This window comes from Erythrolamprus reginae, chromosome Z (assembly GCF_031021105.1).
Source record: "Erythrolamprus reginae isolate rEryReg1 chromosome Z, rEryReg1.hap1, whole genome shotgun sequence".
NCBI lineage: Eukaryota > Metazoa > Chordata > Lepidosauria > Squamata > Dipsadidae > Erythrolamprus > Erythrolamprus reginae.
The window spans coordinates 23,946,839-23,962,272 of record NC_091963.1 but is presented as its reverse complement, the minus strand read 5'-3'; the positions used below and the strand labels follow the sequence as shown (position 1 = coordinate 23,962,272).

At 36.1% G+C, this 15,434-nt stretch overlaps 3 protein-coding genes across 6 annotated transcripts in view; 2 read left to right on the top strand and 1 right to left on the bottom strand.

Moving 5' to 3' along the window:
• ACBD5 (acyl-CoA binding domain containing 5) overlaps positions 1 to 15,434 on the top strand; it is a 222,317-nt gene that overhangs the window by 35,906 nt on the left and 170,977 nt on the right. For 3 of the 4 annotated variants that reach the window (XM_070728756.1, XM_070728753.1, XM_070728754.1), the window contains one exon: positions 2,261 to 4,821. The exons of the other annotated variant lie outside the window; for it this stretch is intronic. In XM_070728756.1, the coding sequence (XP_070584857.1) occupies positions 2,261 to 2,273 (13 nt within the window). In that variant the 3' untranslated portion in view covers positions 2,274 to 4,821. Of the gene's footprint in view, positions 1 to 2,260; positions 4,822 to 15,434 lie in introns of those variants that run through there. 4 annotated transcript variants of the gene reach the window in all.
• MASTL (microtubule associated serine/threonine kinase like) lies at positions 6,434 to 15,050 on the bottom strand. The gene is made up of 5 exons (XM_070728211.1): positions 15,009 to 15,050; positions 14,282 to 14,417; positions 8,759 to 8,872; positions 8,567 to 8,668; positions 6,434 to 7,424 (listed from the first exon to the last, which is right to left on the bottom strand). Exons 1-5 carry the CDS (start codon positions 15,048 to 15,050, stop codon positions 7,267 to 7,269), a joined length of 552 nt encoding a protein of 183 aa, XP_070584312.1. The 3' UTR covers positions 6,434 to 7,266.
• The window catches only part of YME1L1 (YME1 like 1 ATPase), a 17,656-nt gene continuing 17,317 nt past the window's right edge, over positions 15,096 to 15,434 (top strand). Inside the window, exon 1 of the mRNA XM_070727119.1 lies at positions 15,096 to 15,151. Coding sequence (XP_070583220.1) covers positions 15,096 to 15,151 — 56 coding nt within the window. The remainder of the gene's footprint in view (positions 15,152 to 15,434) is intronic.

Genomic DNA, 15,434 nt, shown 5'->3' with positions numbered 1-15,434 from the left:
TAACTAGAATAGATTAGAGTAGAATAGAATTTTATTGGCCAAGCGTGATTGGACACACAAGGAATTTGTCTTGGTGCATATGCTCTCAGCGTACATTAAAATAAAATATACATTTGTCAAGAATCATGTGGTACGACACTTAATGATTGCCATAGGGGTCAAATAAGCAATGAAGAAGCAATATTAATAAAAATCTTAGGATATAAGCATCTAGGACAAGAGTTAAAAGATTTGGCCCTACTTGCCAAACCTGATATACAGCGTCATCTCAGCTGTGAACATTAGTGTTATTGAGCAATGGAGCAATATACTTTTTCCACCCACTGTTCATCTTACTATCCATCCAGGGCCTCCAGTAGCAGATCATAATAATAATAAGAGCAACTATTTTTGCTATGTGTTATTGGATCACTTACTTAGAGGTGGAAAATAACAAATCCTTACCAGACCTCTGGGTGCTCTCTGGTTTCTGTTTTTGATTCTGGCAGATTATATTCACTAACAATGCAGAAGGATTTTTCACAAGAGGGCAGAATTCTTGTTTGCCGTATAAGAAAAAGGTCGTCTTACAGATACATATTTGAAAGTACTTCATCACCAAAGACTGATAGATTCATACCAGGGGACTCTGTACAATGCAGAATTGTGCAGTATCCAACAGTCTTGCAGGGGGAGAAAAAATTAGACATATTGGCTGAGTTCAAACTATATTAATCTGAATGCAGTTTTTTGTTTGTGGCTATAAAATTCCCTGTGGATATTATTTCATAATACTTAAGGAGCATTTGTGAGGTTGATCGCAAATTTAAAAGAGCACGTTCACCTCTTTAGCATAGTATCTTCTTTCCCCTATTCATGTATTTATACAATTGTAAGTAATAATGGACACTTCCCAAGTCAACGCACAGGTAGTCCTAGATCAGTGATGATGAACCTTTTTTTCCTCGGGTGCGGAAAGAGTGTGCATGTGCGTTATTGCAAATGCGTGAGTGTTCACACCCATAATTCAATGCCTGGGGGGGGGGGAAACAGCTTCCCCCATCCCTCAGAGGCCCTCTGGAGCTGGAAACAGCCTGTTTCCCAACTAATCAAGGTTGACTCAGCCTTCCATCCTTCCGAGGTGGGTAAAATGAGGACCCGGATTGTGGGGGCAATAGCCTAGCTCTGTTAAAAAAGTGCTATTGCTAACATGTGAGCCGCCCTGAGTCTAAGAAGGGCGGCATAAAACTTAAATAAATAAATAAATAAATAAATAATCAGAAGTTATCAATAGGCCCGTGTTCTGCCCGCCCCAGGGGCTTCCCTGAAGTTATGGGAGGGTAAAAATGCCCTTCCCTATCCATCCCGGAGGGTCTTTGGAAGCCAAAAAGCCCTCTCGGAGCCTCTGTGCGAACCAAAAATTAGCTGGCCGGCACACACATGCACGTTGAAGCTGAGCTAAGGCAGTGGCTCACGTGCCAGCAGATATGGCTCTGTGTGCCACTTGTGGCAACCGTGCCATAGGTTCGCCATCACTGTCCTAGATTATGACTATTTGCTTAATAATGGAAATTACGATAGACTTCCCTGGGGATACTTACAATCTGGTTCTGAATTCAATGGCTGCCCACTCTTCCCACAATCATGTGACCAGATGTTAGGTCTTGACAGCTGCTCTACATTTGCAGCTGTTTGCAGTGTCTTGCATGACTGCTCTTTGCAACATTTTGATATTCTAGTTTTCATCAAAAAATGCCCCACAGCAGTCAATTGATTCACTTCATCACTACAAAAATGTAATAAAATGTGTAATATGTAATAAAATTTGGCCGGTCATGTAGTCGAACCTTTTACAATTATCATGACTTATGATTATAATGGACAAGCTCTATTATGGTTGTAATTTAAGGATTACAACTGAAGGTATAGAAGGAAGAATATACATGAACCTGAGAGTTTTGTTAATTATTTAATGACTTCAGTAATGGAAATTGTGTTGCAAAGAAATCTTTTCTATTTAAAATTAAAATGCATAAATTTAACTTTATATGTAACATTTAACTTTAAATTATTAATTCTGTGTTTACATGTTAAAGCGCAGACTAGGAATAATAACAAATGTCTAGCTTTGTTATTTACAAATAAAAGAAAAATTAAGGGAATATTTTGCATGAATTTTGAGGAATAATCTGATTGGGAGAAATATATATGCCTGTATTTTTGGTAGAAATCATGGGTTTGCATAGAAGTTGATAATCCCTGCCCCTTTTCTCTCTTTCAGAAAACTGAACTGAGCCTTCCATTCCTGATTTTGCTTAAGAACTACTAGTATGAGAAGATTTTGAAAAAATACTATAGTTAACACAGGAACTATAAGCTCTGGAATGATTAAATCATCCTTGTCTCTTTAACATTTTTCTTTTTCTTTTTGCACTACTGAAGATTCTATACTTGAATGAGACATTTTTCCTATATTTCTAATAGAATAAATACAACTGTCCTACTAGCAATCATATGAACTACAATTATTATGACAACACTTTCCTGATGAACAGTTTGTATAATGTCTTAGTTTTCAGTTCCAAGTGGAGAGGGGGAAATGAATCTTTAGAAAACAGAGGAAAAACCCTTTAAAGCATGTATCCCCACTCCCCAAATTCCATGATAATATAACTCTGATTTGTTTTATAACGCCAGCCTTATACGGTAAGTTAGATGTGCAATCGATTGAGTAAACGGTACACCCCCAAAGGCCAAAATAAACAGGATTATTATGATTGCATTTAAGGGTAATGTCTAATTTCTAACTGTTACTATATGTGATAACTTTTTAATAAAGTGTTTGAGGCTGTTGATTTTGCTTCCACAGATGCCACCAAATTTATATATTTTTAAAAGCCACAAGACTATGCATAGCCATACATCTCAGTGTAATAATACTCAACTGAGTATCAAATGGCATGATCAATTCAAAGTACAGTGGTACCTCTACCTAAGAATGCCTCTACTTATGGGCTTTTCTAAATAAGAACCAGGTGTTCAAGATTTTTTTGCCATTTTCCACTTCCAAACCTGAGCCTCCGAAACTGTAACAGGAAAAGGCAGGGAGAAGCCTCCGTGGGGCCTCTCTAGGAATCTCCTGGGAGGAAACAGAGTCTCCCTGTGGTTTCCCCAATCACACGCATTATTTGCTTTTACATTGATTTCTATGGCAAAAATTGCTTCTTCTTACAAACTTTTTTACTTAAGAACCTGGTCACGGAACGAATCAAGTTCGTGAGGTACCACTGTAGTTCATTGGAGAGAATGCTTAAGAAGGAAAACAGCCCTGAAGATACTAAATTCAGTGCAACCTCAGGGCAGATACGAACAAGGTTATGAACATGTCTATTGAATAGACAAGTAGTCTTTATTCAAAAAAATCCAATTTAATTAACACTTAGTTGTAGGTTTTGCATATTAAAAACTTGCTCTATGATGCTGTCGTGTATTTGTAAAGAAATACTGTGTAAACGGATGCCAGTGGGAAAAGGGGGTTAACAGCAATACCTTTACTGAAGCTATGCAACCAACTCTGCTATTAAGTTACTGCCACCGATTAATTATGACTGGGCAATTTATTGTACTGTATTCAACACTGGAAGAAATGAATAAGACTATGATACTTGCAGGCAGGCTCATTTAAAAAAAAAATTGTAATGTCTTAAGAGCTTATATGACTGCTTTCAACTGTTTTCGACATCAGAATGGAAGGAAGCTTTCAGCCATCACGGCCATTTCCTACCCCTGCGATATACGATGCCTATAAAGAGGATGCAAGCAAATCTTGACATGCCCCAGGAACCCTAAATTTGGTGCCATTATATTATTCAAAAACTAAATGCTTTGTTCTTATGACTGAATGTACTTCAGGGTTAAAACATCCCCTTGCATTTTGTCCAGATGTTTCTCTCAAATTTATAAAACGGTAAATATTTCATCTGTAGTCGTTGCAGATTGAGCATGTCTTGAGTGTCACCTTGAGGAAAGGTAAATGCTTAAAGCCAGATGGGAGCATCTGCAGGATTTGGTCAGAAAACTCAAGGTGGCAGCAATGCAAGTGTGATTGAAGTTCTGCTCATCTATAAAATTAGACAAAATTTGCGTCACATTGTTGGCCATTTTTTTAAGCTTGCTGCAACAGTTTATAAATTCTATTAGTCTGTATAGATATGGATATTGAATGAAACCACAGTTGGCTGTTTCTGTAATGTTTGCATCTTGCTGAATCCAAAACACCTTTTTACTGCAACAGATAAGCAAAATGTTACAGTAAACTTTCAATTTTTCCTTTGTTTTAATCCTCGTTATCGTAGTCCAACCCTCCCCCCACCAATTGCTTTAAGATCATTTTAGCATTTTGCATTTCTACCTATCAATCCTATCTATATTAGGATATAACAATTGGTACCGTAGTTTTCTAAAGGCAATTATATAGATGATTGAAAATAATGAAGGCTAATTTTTGGAGGGTTGATATGATCTTCAGCTGCTTTACAATGCAGCTTAAAGTGATTGCCTCCTGTTATAGTGAAAAAAAATGAAGTAAAACTGACATATTTCCAGATAATGATGTTATTACACTGTAATTGATGAGACTAATGAGAAAAAATTCTGCTCTTTAAGGTCTCAAAAGTTTGAAAATCAACTTTGTATCTGTTCTGTACAAATACCGTAATTGCAGAGGTCAGACACTTCTGTATTATATAGAATGTTTTTACAATTAAATTTTAAGATAAATCACTTTAATCTATTGTAAAATAATATTTCAAATAAAGAAATGATAGGAGTATATTACCCTAAGATTCGTAAATGGTCTTGTATAATTGTAAGTCAGTTTTGGTGTATGATTGAAGCACAAATTATACATTTAACGACTGAGTTCTAATCCTATCTTATGCATGAATCAAGCTTGGGTGACATTGAGCCAGTCTCTCAACCTTAGGCAGTGACAAACCACTTTCAAAACATTTTGCCAAGAAAAATGCACTAGTTTGTTCAGTCAATCGCTAGAGTAAAATATTGACAAAAGCACACTAACCCACGAAATAATAATTGTATACTAGTTTATAGCATAGACAAGCTGACAAATGTCAAGACTCCCAGAATAATGGTAAACACTTATTTTTTTTTTTACATAAATGCATACATTAAGAGTTTAGATGGAGACAGAATCAAGTCAAATTTCAACAATCAACCTAAAGAAAATAAAGCATTGTTAAGTATGAATCAGGTGAAGAGGAGGGGAAAATGTATTTAAAAATGATAGAAACAAAATTCTCACAAAAGTATTTGGAAAAATCAGTAAATATTTCAACAGGTAACCTGGATATCCATTTTTAATTAATACACAGTAACAACTGACAAACATGATAGATTCTAAGGCAGGGATGCCAAACTCAAGGCCTGTGGGCCAAATCTGGCCTGTGGGGCCATCCTAGAAACAGCGAAGAGCGTGCATAGTGCCTCTGCCAGCAAAAACTGAGCTCATGAGGCTGCTGATAGAGGGCAGAAGGCCGTCGCAGCCAATAATGGTGCACAGGAAGGCTGAGTGTGGCCCTGAGCTCCATTTTTGTGGCAGGGGGCGACAGGTCGTCGAGACTGAAAACAGAGCTCAGAGTCTATTTTCAATGCCAGAGCATTTGGGTTGCCACAGGTGCCCCAATGAGTGAAATCAAGCTGGCTATGTCCACCCTGGCTCTCTGAGGTCAAACATAACCCTGCTGCAGCCCTCAATGAAATCAATTTTGACACTCCTGTTCAAAGGAGTCAAATTAATGGACATGTGCCTAAGGGAAACATTCATCAAATTTCCTGTATGTTCATTAACATTATAAGTGAAGAATGAGTGATCAGGAAATATCATGGATAGGATACTGGTTTCATAATATAGACTTACTTTAAATTGTATATTTCTTTTATTATTAACATTTGCTCTGTTTTAGCAGTGAAATAGAACAATTGTCAATATTTTCTAGCTGTCCAAAATATAATTGTTCTGCTTATAGGATGGAAAATCAGATATTATATTTCTTGCCAGGAATCTATCTTGATACAATAGATAGAGAAAAAGGGTCAATATGCTTTTAGTTGCTTGAGAATATTGAATTGTCTATTAAATTTCAGATATGCAACCAGACCAACTAAAAATAGAGACTGAAGCTCTGTCCCAAGTTGAGCCTGTAGTACTAAAAATATTGCTACAAAACAGTCCAGCAGCCATTCCTAAAGTCCTCTAATAGATAACTCTGTTATTAAACTCCTTTGGGTAACCGTATAGGCGACATGGAAGAAAACTGAGAAATATTTCAATATGGAGCTTATTTAAATAAATTCTTATAACAGTAATACAATCTGAAACAAGTAATCTTCAGTACTTACTTCAAAAGAGAATTAGGAACTATGCACTACAAAATATATACATATTTTTTATTTTCAAAGTTTTAAATATAGAATAATTAAAATAACCCACTGTCTTTTCTGTTTCACTGAACTGCAGTTATACAACATAGAATAAGCATGCATGATTTTTTTTCTCCAGACTGAAATGCAAAAATTTATCATTTTCAACATTTAAAATGGCAATATAATTTATACAAAAACATAGCAATAATTATTTTCTTGCTTTGTTTTTGCCAGTTTCTATAGATAAACTAAGAATGAAAACATTGACAATAAAATTAGTAACCACTAATAGTTTAAACAGCTTTATAACTCACACATAAATTATACCAAATGCCTGAAAACAGGCTAATTTTTATTTGGGCTGCACTGAAAATGCAGAGTACAGCTCAAAATTGACCTGAAATAAAGTTTCAAATAGATTCTAATATTGAGGCATCATGTTATAATTACAAGCACAATTGTAATTAAATTCTATGCACAGCTAATGTTGCATACAATGTTTCATACAATATTTCCATGTTACAGTTGATAGCAAAGACAGTCGTTTCTCCCATATTGGAAATACCCAGCAGAAATAGCAGCAGAAAAGTAATTTTCGTTGAGTAGGAAAGTGTCATAGAATACTAATTACTTACATAATACAATTAATATAAAGTGCAGTATTCAAAGTAAAAAAATTAGGCCAGAAGCTATTTTTGTATAAACTAATTCAATATAGATTTACCAAAAAATATTCAGTTTAAAAACAGATCCTTTTTAAAAAAATATATGAAATTGTTAGAAAATAAGTGTTAGGAAGTTTTATAAATATGAAATCCTCTTCACAATCCTTTTTCGTTGATCCTACAGACTAAATCCAGACACCGTCAGTTGCTGAGCATTATTCCTAGCTTCAAAATACGATGTATCTGTTTCATCATTTGGTTGAGGTATAAAGGTCATAGTCTGATTGTGAAGATTTTCCCAATCCATACCATGAAAGAGGGGATGAAGCTTCAGCTCTGGAATAAATAATTAAAGCATGTGTTAGATTTAATTATGTTTTTCTCATTCTAATGCATGCTGGCTGGGGAATACTGAAAACTTTAAGTTGCCAAAAACTGTTCTATTTTGATTTTTGATTCTGGATGTTTCCAGAATTCAGCAGTCTGGATTAATTATCTGGATCTATCTATCTATCTATCTATCTATCTATCTATCTATCTATCTATCTATCTATCTATCTATCTATCTATCTATCTATTATAAAAACCAATCATACATACAGACATACCATGTATAAAATTGTAAAGGCCTAGGGGGAAAGCGTATCTCAATTCCCCCATGCCTGGCGGCAGAGGTAGGTTTTAAGCAGCTTACGAAAGGCAAGGAGGGTGGGGGGAATTCTAATCTCTGGGGGGAATTGGTTCCAGAGGGCCGGGGCCGCCAGAGAAGGCTCTTCCCCTAGGCCCCGCCAAGCGACATTGTTTAGTTGACGGGACCCGGAGAAGACCCACTCTGTGGGACCTAACTGGTCGCTGGGATTCGTGCAGAAGAAGGCGGTCCCTGAGGTAATCTGGTCCGGTGCCTCTCAATAGTCCCCCAGCTAATGTTTAAACATAATAAGAATGTAGGCCAATTTTTTCCTGTATTTAATTTTGAAATGATAGTTTAACAAACACTCTTCGGAGAGGGGCGGCATACAAATCTAATATTATTATTATTATTATTATTATTATTATTATTATTATTATTATTATTATTATTATTATCTTTTGTCAAATGCTTATGTTAGCTCTTTTATTGGCTTGGAAATTCCAGGAGGCAATCCTGTAATTTCTGACTTCTATAGGTAAATGGAGCAAAAATGTATTTACATTTATAATAGCGAGAAGAATCTCATATGATATTCTGAACTCAAGGAATAAGAATGTTGTCCTTGAACAGATTTTGTTTTGCTAGTTGTAAAGTATTACACTGAACAGGTTTGTAACCAATGGTATCGCTAGGTTTTAAGGACAGATGGTGTGGCCATTTCCTCAGTCAGTTTTTCCCTCCAAACGGCTTATAAAGAGTTCCATGACCACCCTGCTTCATGTTGCTTGAAATTCTGAATATTAAATTATAATCCTCTAAATTACTGGGTTAGGAAGAGATAACTAACCCTTGAGTCCAGCTCGCGTAGCACTTTCAACAGTTAAAAGAATATCGATGGCTTTCTGAGAATTATCTGACAACTTTTCTTCGCCTTCAGGCCATGGGATATCTGGAAAGACATAGCCACACAAATCGGTATCATGATATTTACGCTAAATAAGGATTCTTTGGACTTGATTTTGATGGGAGTGATAGTTACCCCTTTTAAGAATATTCTGAAATACTTGCTGTGGTGTTTCATCATTGAATGGTGGAATTCCAGTTAAAAACTCAAACAAGCAAACCCCAAGGGCCCACCAGTCTACAGCAGCACCTGAGATAAAAGCAGTACAAAGAAATTTAACACTGATTCCAGGAGATAAAACACATTGTACTTACAGGAAGAATTCTAGGAAGATAATGTCTAACATCCGAGAGCAGCGGTCCCCAAACTATGGCCCGTGGGACGCATGCGGCCCGCTGAGGTCATTTATCTGGCCCGCGGCAGCACACAAGATTTTACATATACACAATAAGCTCCGGAATCTCCCGTCCACTCACCGTGAAAGCAAGAGAGAAAAAGAGAGAGAGAGAGAAAGAAAGAGGGAGAGATAGAAAGAGAGTGAGTGAGTGAGAAAGAAAGAAAGAAAGCAAGAGAGAGAAAGAGAGAGGGAGAGAGAAAGAGAGAAAAAGAGGGAGAGATAGAAAGAGGGAGTAAAAGAGAGAAAGAAAGAAAAGGGGAGAAAGAAAAGGAGAGGAAGAAAGTGAGAGAGAGAGAGAGAAAGAAAGAGAAAACTCGGCAAGGAGTTGGGGACTTGCTCCACTTCGCCTCCTCCTCCCCAGGGCGGCGTTAAGAAAACCGCAGCTTTTTTTAATAGTCCGGCCCTCCAACAGTCTGAGGGACAGTGAACTGGCCCCCTGTGTAAAAAGTTTGGGGACCCCTGTCCTAGAGAAACAGCCATTTTTCTTTTATGCACTTCTCCTCTCACTGTGTTATTATAGTAATATTTGTCTAAATGCATCATGACAAGGCATATGCGACTTCCAGAGGCCGATTGCAGAACAAAAAACTAAACCAAGCATGCTGAATTTCTCAGGCTTTAAAGGGAAACCAATTACTACAGCTAGATCTCACATAGCAAAGATTAAACACAGAACTGTGTAAAGATTTCGTTTTGTTTTTTAAAAATCATCTCATTGTTTTGGAGTGCCATGAATTCTTTGAAAACTGCATACATAAAATAGACTCAAGTGAGAGGCTTGGATTCAGTGCAGTAGACTCAAGTGAGAGGCTTGGATTCAGTAACAAGTTTTCTTGTGTTTAGGACTATATGTCTTTACTCTGATAGCTTTCAGGTCATGAAATTCAGCATTGCAATGAGAAGCAAAAGCAAGCAAAGCTGCTGAGGCATCAAAGCCACAATTAAGCAACATGCACCTTCCAGCGGCTATGTTACCAAAGCCCCAGACAGCTCATTTTGTTGGAAGTGAAACATGCATTTGCTGTGCAAAATTCTATGCAGTCCACATACAGAGATATCTCCTTGGTGTTTTGCGATAATATTTCAGATAAATTGGATAGGTTGGCCAATCACAGCTAAAAACCTTTCATAAGTTCCATAGTCATCTCAAGGATGGGCAGCAATCAAATCAAACCATTAAATACTAAATCATTTCATTCACTCATTGTGGATGAGGATAATTTAAAGCACTCACATGACCAAGAAATATATCTGAACCATCTCAACCATATTTAGTTAGAAATCACCCTCCCAAAAGAGCAAAAAGCCATCTAAATATTGAAAGCCTAGGCTTATAGTTCAATCACTTACTTTTTAATGAAACTGTAGTCAGAAATTACTGAGGCATATTTAAGAACATATTGAATATTCCCTTGCATTAAAATGTCAATGCATAATTTTCTATACAAGAAAACTTAGTTTGTCTGCTGTACAGCAGAAATGGCCAGTTTTCAAGGCAAACACCTATCTTCCTAAAAGATATAGTCAAAATCCACAAAATGAAAATTTTCTTCTGCATTTTAATCTTTGTGTAATAAAACTAGACAATGTAACAGGAAACCAATAAAAGAAATTTGCATTGTTGTCTTCCTTTTCTCCTTCATAAATCATTGAATAAAATAACCTTTGGAATACAAGTGAATATATTCTTAATGTTGTAACACAGCACATTTTAAAGAAAAGAAAGTCAACGTTGCATTTGTAAAAAAAAACAACTCTGAAATGAAGGAATGTGAATATTTCCTGTTAGAGAGGTTAGCCTTTGTAAACCAAACTTTAATTTCTTTTGAACTAGATTAACAAAATGATCATTTTTTATTGTTTTTCACACCTTACAGAGATTCCAATTTACATACCTCAAATTAAAATATAATACAATACAATATCAAATGCCAGATTCTTAGTCAAACTAATCAATTTTTTCTAATTATTTATCCAATTTATTCTGGTATATATCATTCATCCTGTGCTACCTCCCTTCCAAATGCTATCATCCAGATTTTAGATATTGTTCTTCGCTTTCATTTATATTTAAAGTGCTATAGCTATCTATATTTCTCTTGGATATTTGCTATTTTTCATGTGCTTCAGTCCCTTTCTAGCGTTCTTATTAAACACATTCCTGCTTTCATTTGGAAAAAAAACCTTTTTATCGTAATTGCCCTTAACAATAGAAATATCCGAATTTACATAGAAAAACATAGAAACATAGAAGACTGAGGGCAGAAAAAGACCTCATGGTCCATCTAGTCTGCCCTTATATCATTTCCTGTATTTTATCTTAGAAAGGATATATGTTTATCCCAGGCATGTTTAAATTCAGTTACTGTGGATTTACCAACCACGTCTGCTGGAAGTTTGTTCCAAGGATCTACTACTCTTTCAGTAAAATAATATTTTCTCATGTTGCTTTTGATCTTTCCCCCAACTAAATTCAGATTGTGTCCCCTTGTTCTTGTGTTCACTTTCCTATTAAAAACACTTCCCTCCTGAACCTTATTTAACTCTTTAACATATTTATATGTTTCAATCATGTCCCCCCCCTTTTCCTTCTGTCCTCCAGACTATACAGATTGAGTTCATTAAGTCTTTCCTGATACGTTTTATGCTTAAGACCTTCCACCATTCTTGTAGTCCGTCTTTGGACCCGTTCAATTTTGTCAATATCTTTTTGTAGGTGAGGTCTCCAGAACTGAACACAGTATTCCAAATGTGGTCTCACCAGCGCTCTATATAGCGGGATCACAATCTCCCTCTTCCTGCTTGTTATACCTCTAGCTATGCAGCCAAGCATCCTACTTGCTTTTCCTATCACCCGACTACACTGCTCTTCCATTTTGAGACTGTCAGAAATCACTACCCCTAAATCCTTCTCTTCTGAAGTTTTTGCTAACACAGAACTGCCAATACAATACTCAGATTGAGGATTCCTTTTCCCCAAGTGCATTATTTTACATTTGGTAACATTAAACTGCAGTTTCCATTGAAAAATTCCGAAGAAAAAAGGAAGCACTATTCTTATCGTGTCTTAATCTATAACAAAATGATCATTTTGTTAACACAATTGTATTTAACTGTATTAACTCATTGTATAGGTCTTTCAATACTTGTCTTTCTTTGTTTTGCGAAGTGCTATAAAAAACTTACCAGTGGTGTGAATTCCTGTATGCAAAAAACATCAAGTAAATATTTTGGAATATTTACAAAAGTTGCTAAAATTATTACATTGCGTTCACTTATTAAATGCTGATAATGCTTAACACATTAAGTTCACCACCAATTAGCAAGTTTCCAAATAAAAATGTTCTCCTTAAGATAGTTTTTGGCTTTTTATATAAGCCAGAGAATAGCTAGTCTATTTATTCACACATAAGGGGGGATTTTAAATATCTGAGAATCAAATGAAAATATCTTTTGAGTCACTTCAAGCTACAACTGCTGGTTTGTACATTTGAATGTAACATCTCCTCAATATATATATATGAATATGTATATCGGGTGTGTATGTGTGAATTAATGGGATGAAAACAACTGCATAGAGAAATGTCAATTTCTCTGACATTTACTTTACAAGTATGAAATATATTTTTACACAAGGAAATGTCAATCCTATGTTTATTATAAATTCTGAAGTGTTGCAAACTTAGGAACATCTGGGCATCATATCAAAATTTGAAACTATAGTTTGATTTGTATTTGAACCATCTTAATATAGAAACACACTAATTTTAAATCCTTCTATATGAACCTGTTAAGCATTAAAAAAAACCTTTCCCAATAAATTATCATTGTTCAAAATACAACATAAATGATTCATATTTTTTTTAACCATTGTTTATGGTATGAACCACAATTAACTGTACATATAACCGACAGAATGGTTAAATCATAACAGTTGACTTGATTGCTAGTTGTACTCTGAAACTGATTCACAAGAAGGATTAAGTTATTTCTGCACTATAATGAGCAAATACGGGTAGTCCTTGATTTATAACTACAAATGGATGGGAACATCTGAAATTCAGGGATATGGTATTAAGAGACTCGCGTGGTTTTACAACTTTTTTGTGTAGTTAACCAATTATTTGCAGTAATTAAGTGAAACCAGCTTCTCTCATTGACTTTGCTTGGTAGAAGACCCCTCAGAAAGTCACAAATGGTAGTCATATGACCCTGGATACTATAAGTTGTAAATATATGCCAGTTGCCAAATGTTCAAGTTTTCATATGACTAGAGGGATGCTATGATGGTTTTAAGTGCAAGGCATGTCACTTTTTTATTGCCATCATAACTTTGGTCCTAAGTCAAGGACTGCTTATATAAATAGTCCACAATTTACAACTATTAATTTAGCAACTACAGTATTTAGCAGCCATGTGATTCATTTCAACTGCAGTGATTATTAACAATTTTGTAAATCAAGCACAATTCACTTAACCTGCTTAGTAATAGAAATTCTGGTCCCAATTGTGGCTGTAAATTGAGGACAACCTGTATTATGTAACTTTTTGAGACATGAGCCTTGAGAAGGTAGAATAATTTCTTGTTTAAAACCCCCCCCAAAACCAGTGTTACCTCTCTCTCCTTGTAGAGTTTTTGCAATGTCAGAAACAGAACTCAAGTAATCTTTTTGTTATTTTTATTAACCTATACTGTAGTTCAGGCAACATGATGACAAATTAAATTACACAGAACTACAGACTATCACCTCATAGTCCTCATCCAGTTCTTCCTTTTTCTTTGCTTTGTACGATTGAATCAGACTATACTAAATTTTTATGGGTCATGATGGTTCAATGGTTAAAGACATTGAGATTGTCAGTTGGAAAGCTAACACTCCATGCTTTACACCTAAATGCTAAATTTCCTTGCCACAGTTCCTACCCACCTAACAGTTTGCAAATGCAAATAGATAAATAAGCAGTTCAATGAGACGGTAACAGTGTTCTGTGTGCTCCAGTAGTTGGCCATACTAGTCACATGTCTTTGTTAAATGCTGGCACCTAGAATCTGACACAACTGGACAGAGGAATCATTTCCATTGACCTATATACTAAATTGAAATGAATTCAAATAATGTTCTCAATTGAAGGAAATATTTTTTAAGATTAAACCTTGGGTTTTGTTTGATCAGTAACTAAGGATTTTAAAATTGAAAGACTGAAAAATATAGATAATGAAAACATAATTATCCATAACCAATGAAAATCAGTTTGCTTACCGTGAGTTTTTGCAATGAGAAGCTCAGGTGCTAAATAGTCTGGGGTTCCTAAAATGCGTTCTCTGTCTATTGGAGCAGCCCCTCTTCGCACACTTTTTGGGGTCCTATAGGGTGTGCTAACATTTCCCTGAGGAGTCTGATGCAAAAAATAAATATTACATCAGATATAAAGTAAGAATACATTCATTTTATTCTTTGATTTAAATGATTATAGTGGCTGAAAAACGAACCTAGTTACTTTACCTGCAATGAAGCGTCTTATTCAATTCCAAAATAGCCAGTATTATCTCAAACTGAACAGGTTTTCTTGTCTCTTTTGATAAATGGGGACTTATGATTTATTATTACTTTTAATTATCCAAGGGAAATTGGGAAAGTTAGGCATATCTTCAGTTTTCTGGGGGAAAGACTGGAGATCTTTTAAAAATGCAAATGAAGTGTCTTAAAAATTATTATGAACCAGATTGTTTTGGGTCTAATTTTGGTTGCATAATTCTAGAATTCTAATGGATTGGACCAAAGTGATAAGGGATTCATGAATTGCCTATGCCAGTGATGGCGAACCTATGGCATGTGTGTCACAGGTAGCATGCAGAGCCATATCTGAGGGAACCTGAGTTGTTGCCCTATGTTAGCTCCAGTGTGCACCAGCTGTTTTCGCTCTCCTGAGGCTTCAGGAGAGCCTCCTGAACCCTGGGGACACCGAAAAATGGCCCAACAAGCCAACCGGAAGTTCATTTTTGAACTTCCGTTTGGCCTGTCTGGCCATTTTTAGCCTTCCCTAGGCTTGAGGCAGTTTTCCTGAACTCTGGGGATGGTGAAAATCAGCCCTGCTGGAAGTCCGGAGGCTTCAGTAAGGCCTGTGCTATTGTAGAAGCAAGGTTTCATTATAAACAGTAAATGGTAACTGTCGATTAAATCCTTAATGCCACTTGTGAGAAGCTACCATCTGAAACGTACAACAGGTTTTGAACTTTGAGCTGTGTGAGAGCCGGTGTGGCGCAGCAGGTAGAGTGCTTTACTGCAGGCCACTGAAGCTGTCTGTAGATCTGTAGGTCAGCGGTTCAAATCTCATCACCGGCTCAAGGTTTACTCAGCCTTCCATCCTTCCGAGGTGGGTAAAATGAGGACCCGGATTGTGGGGGCAATATGC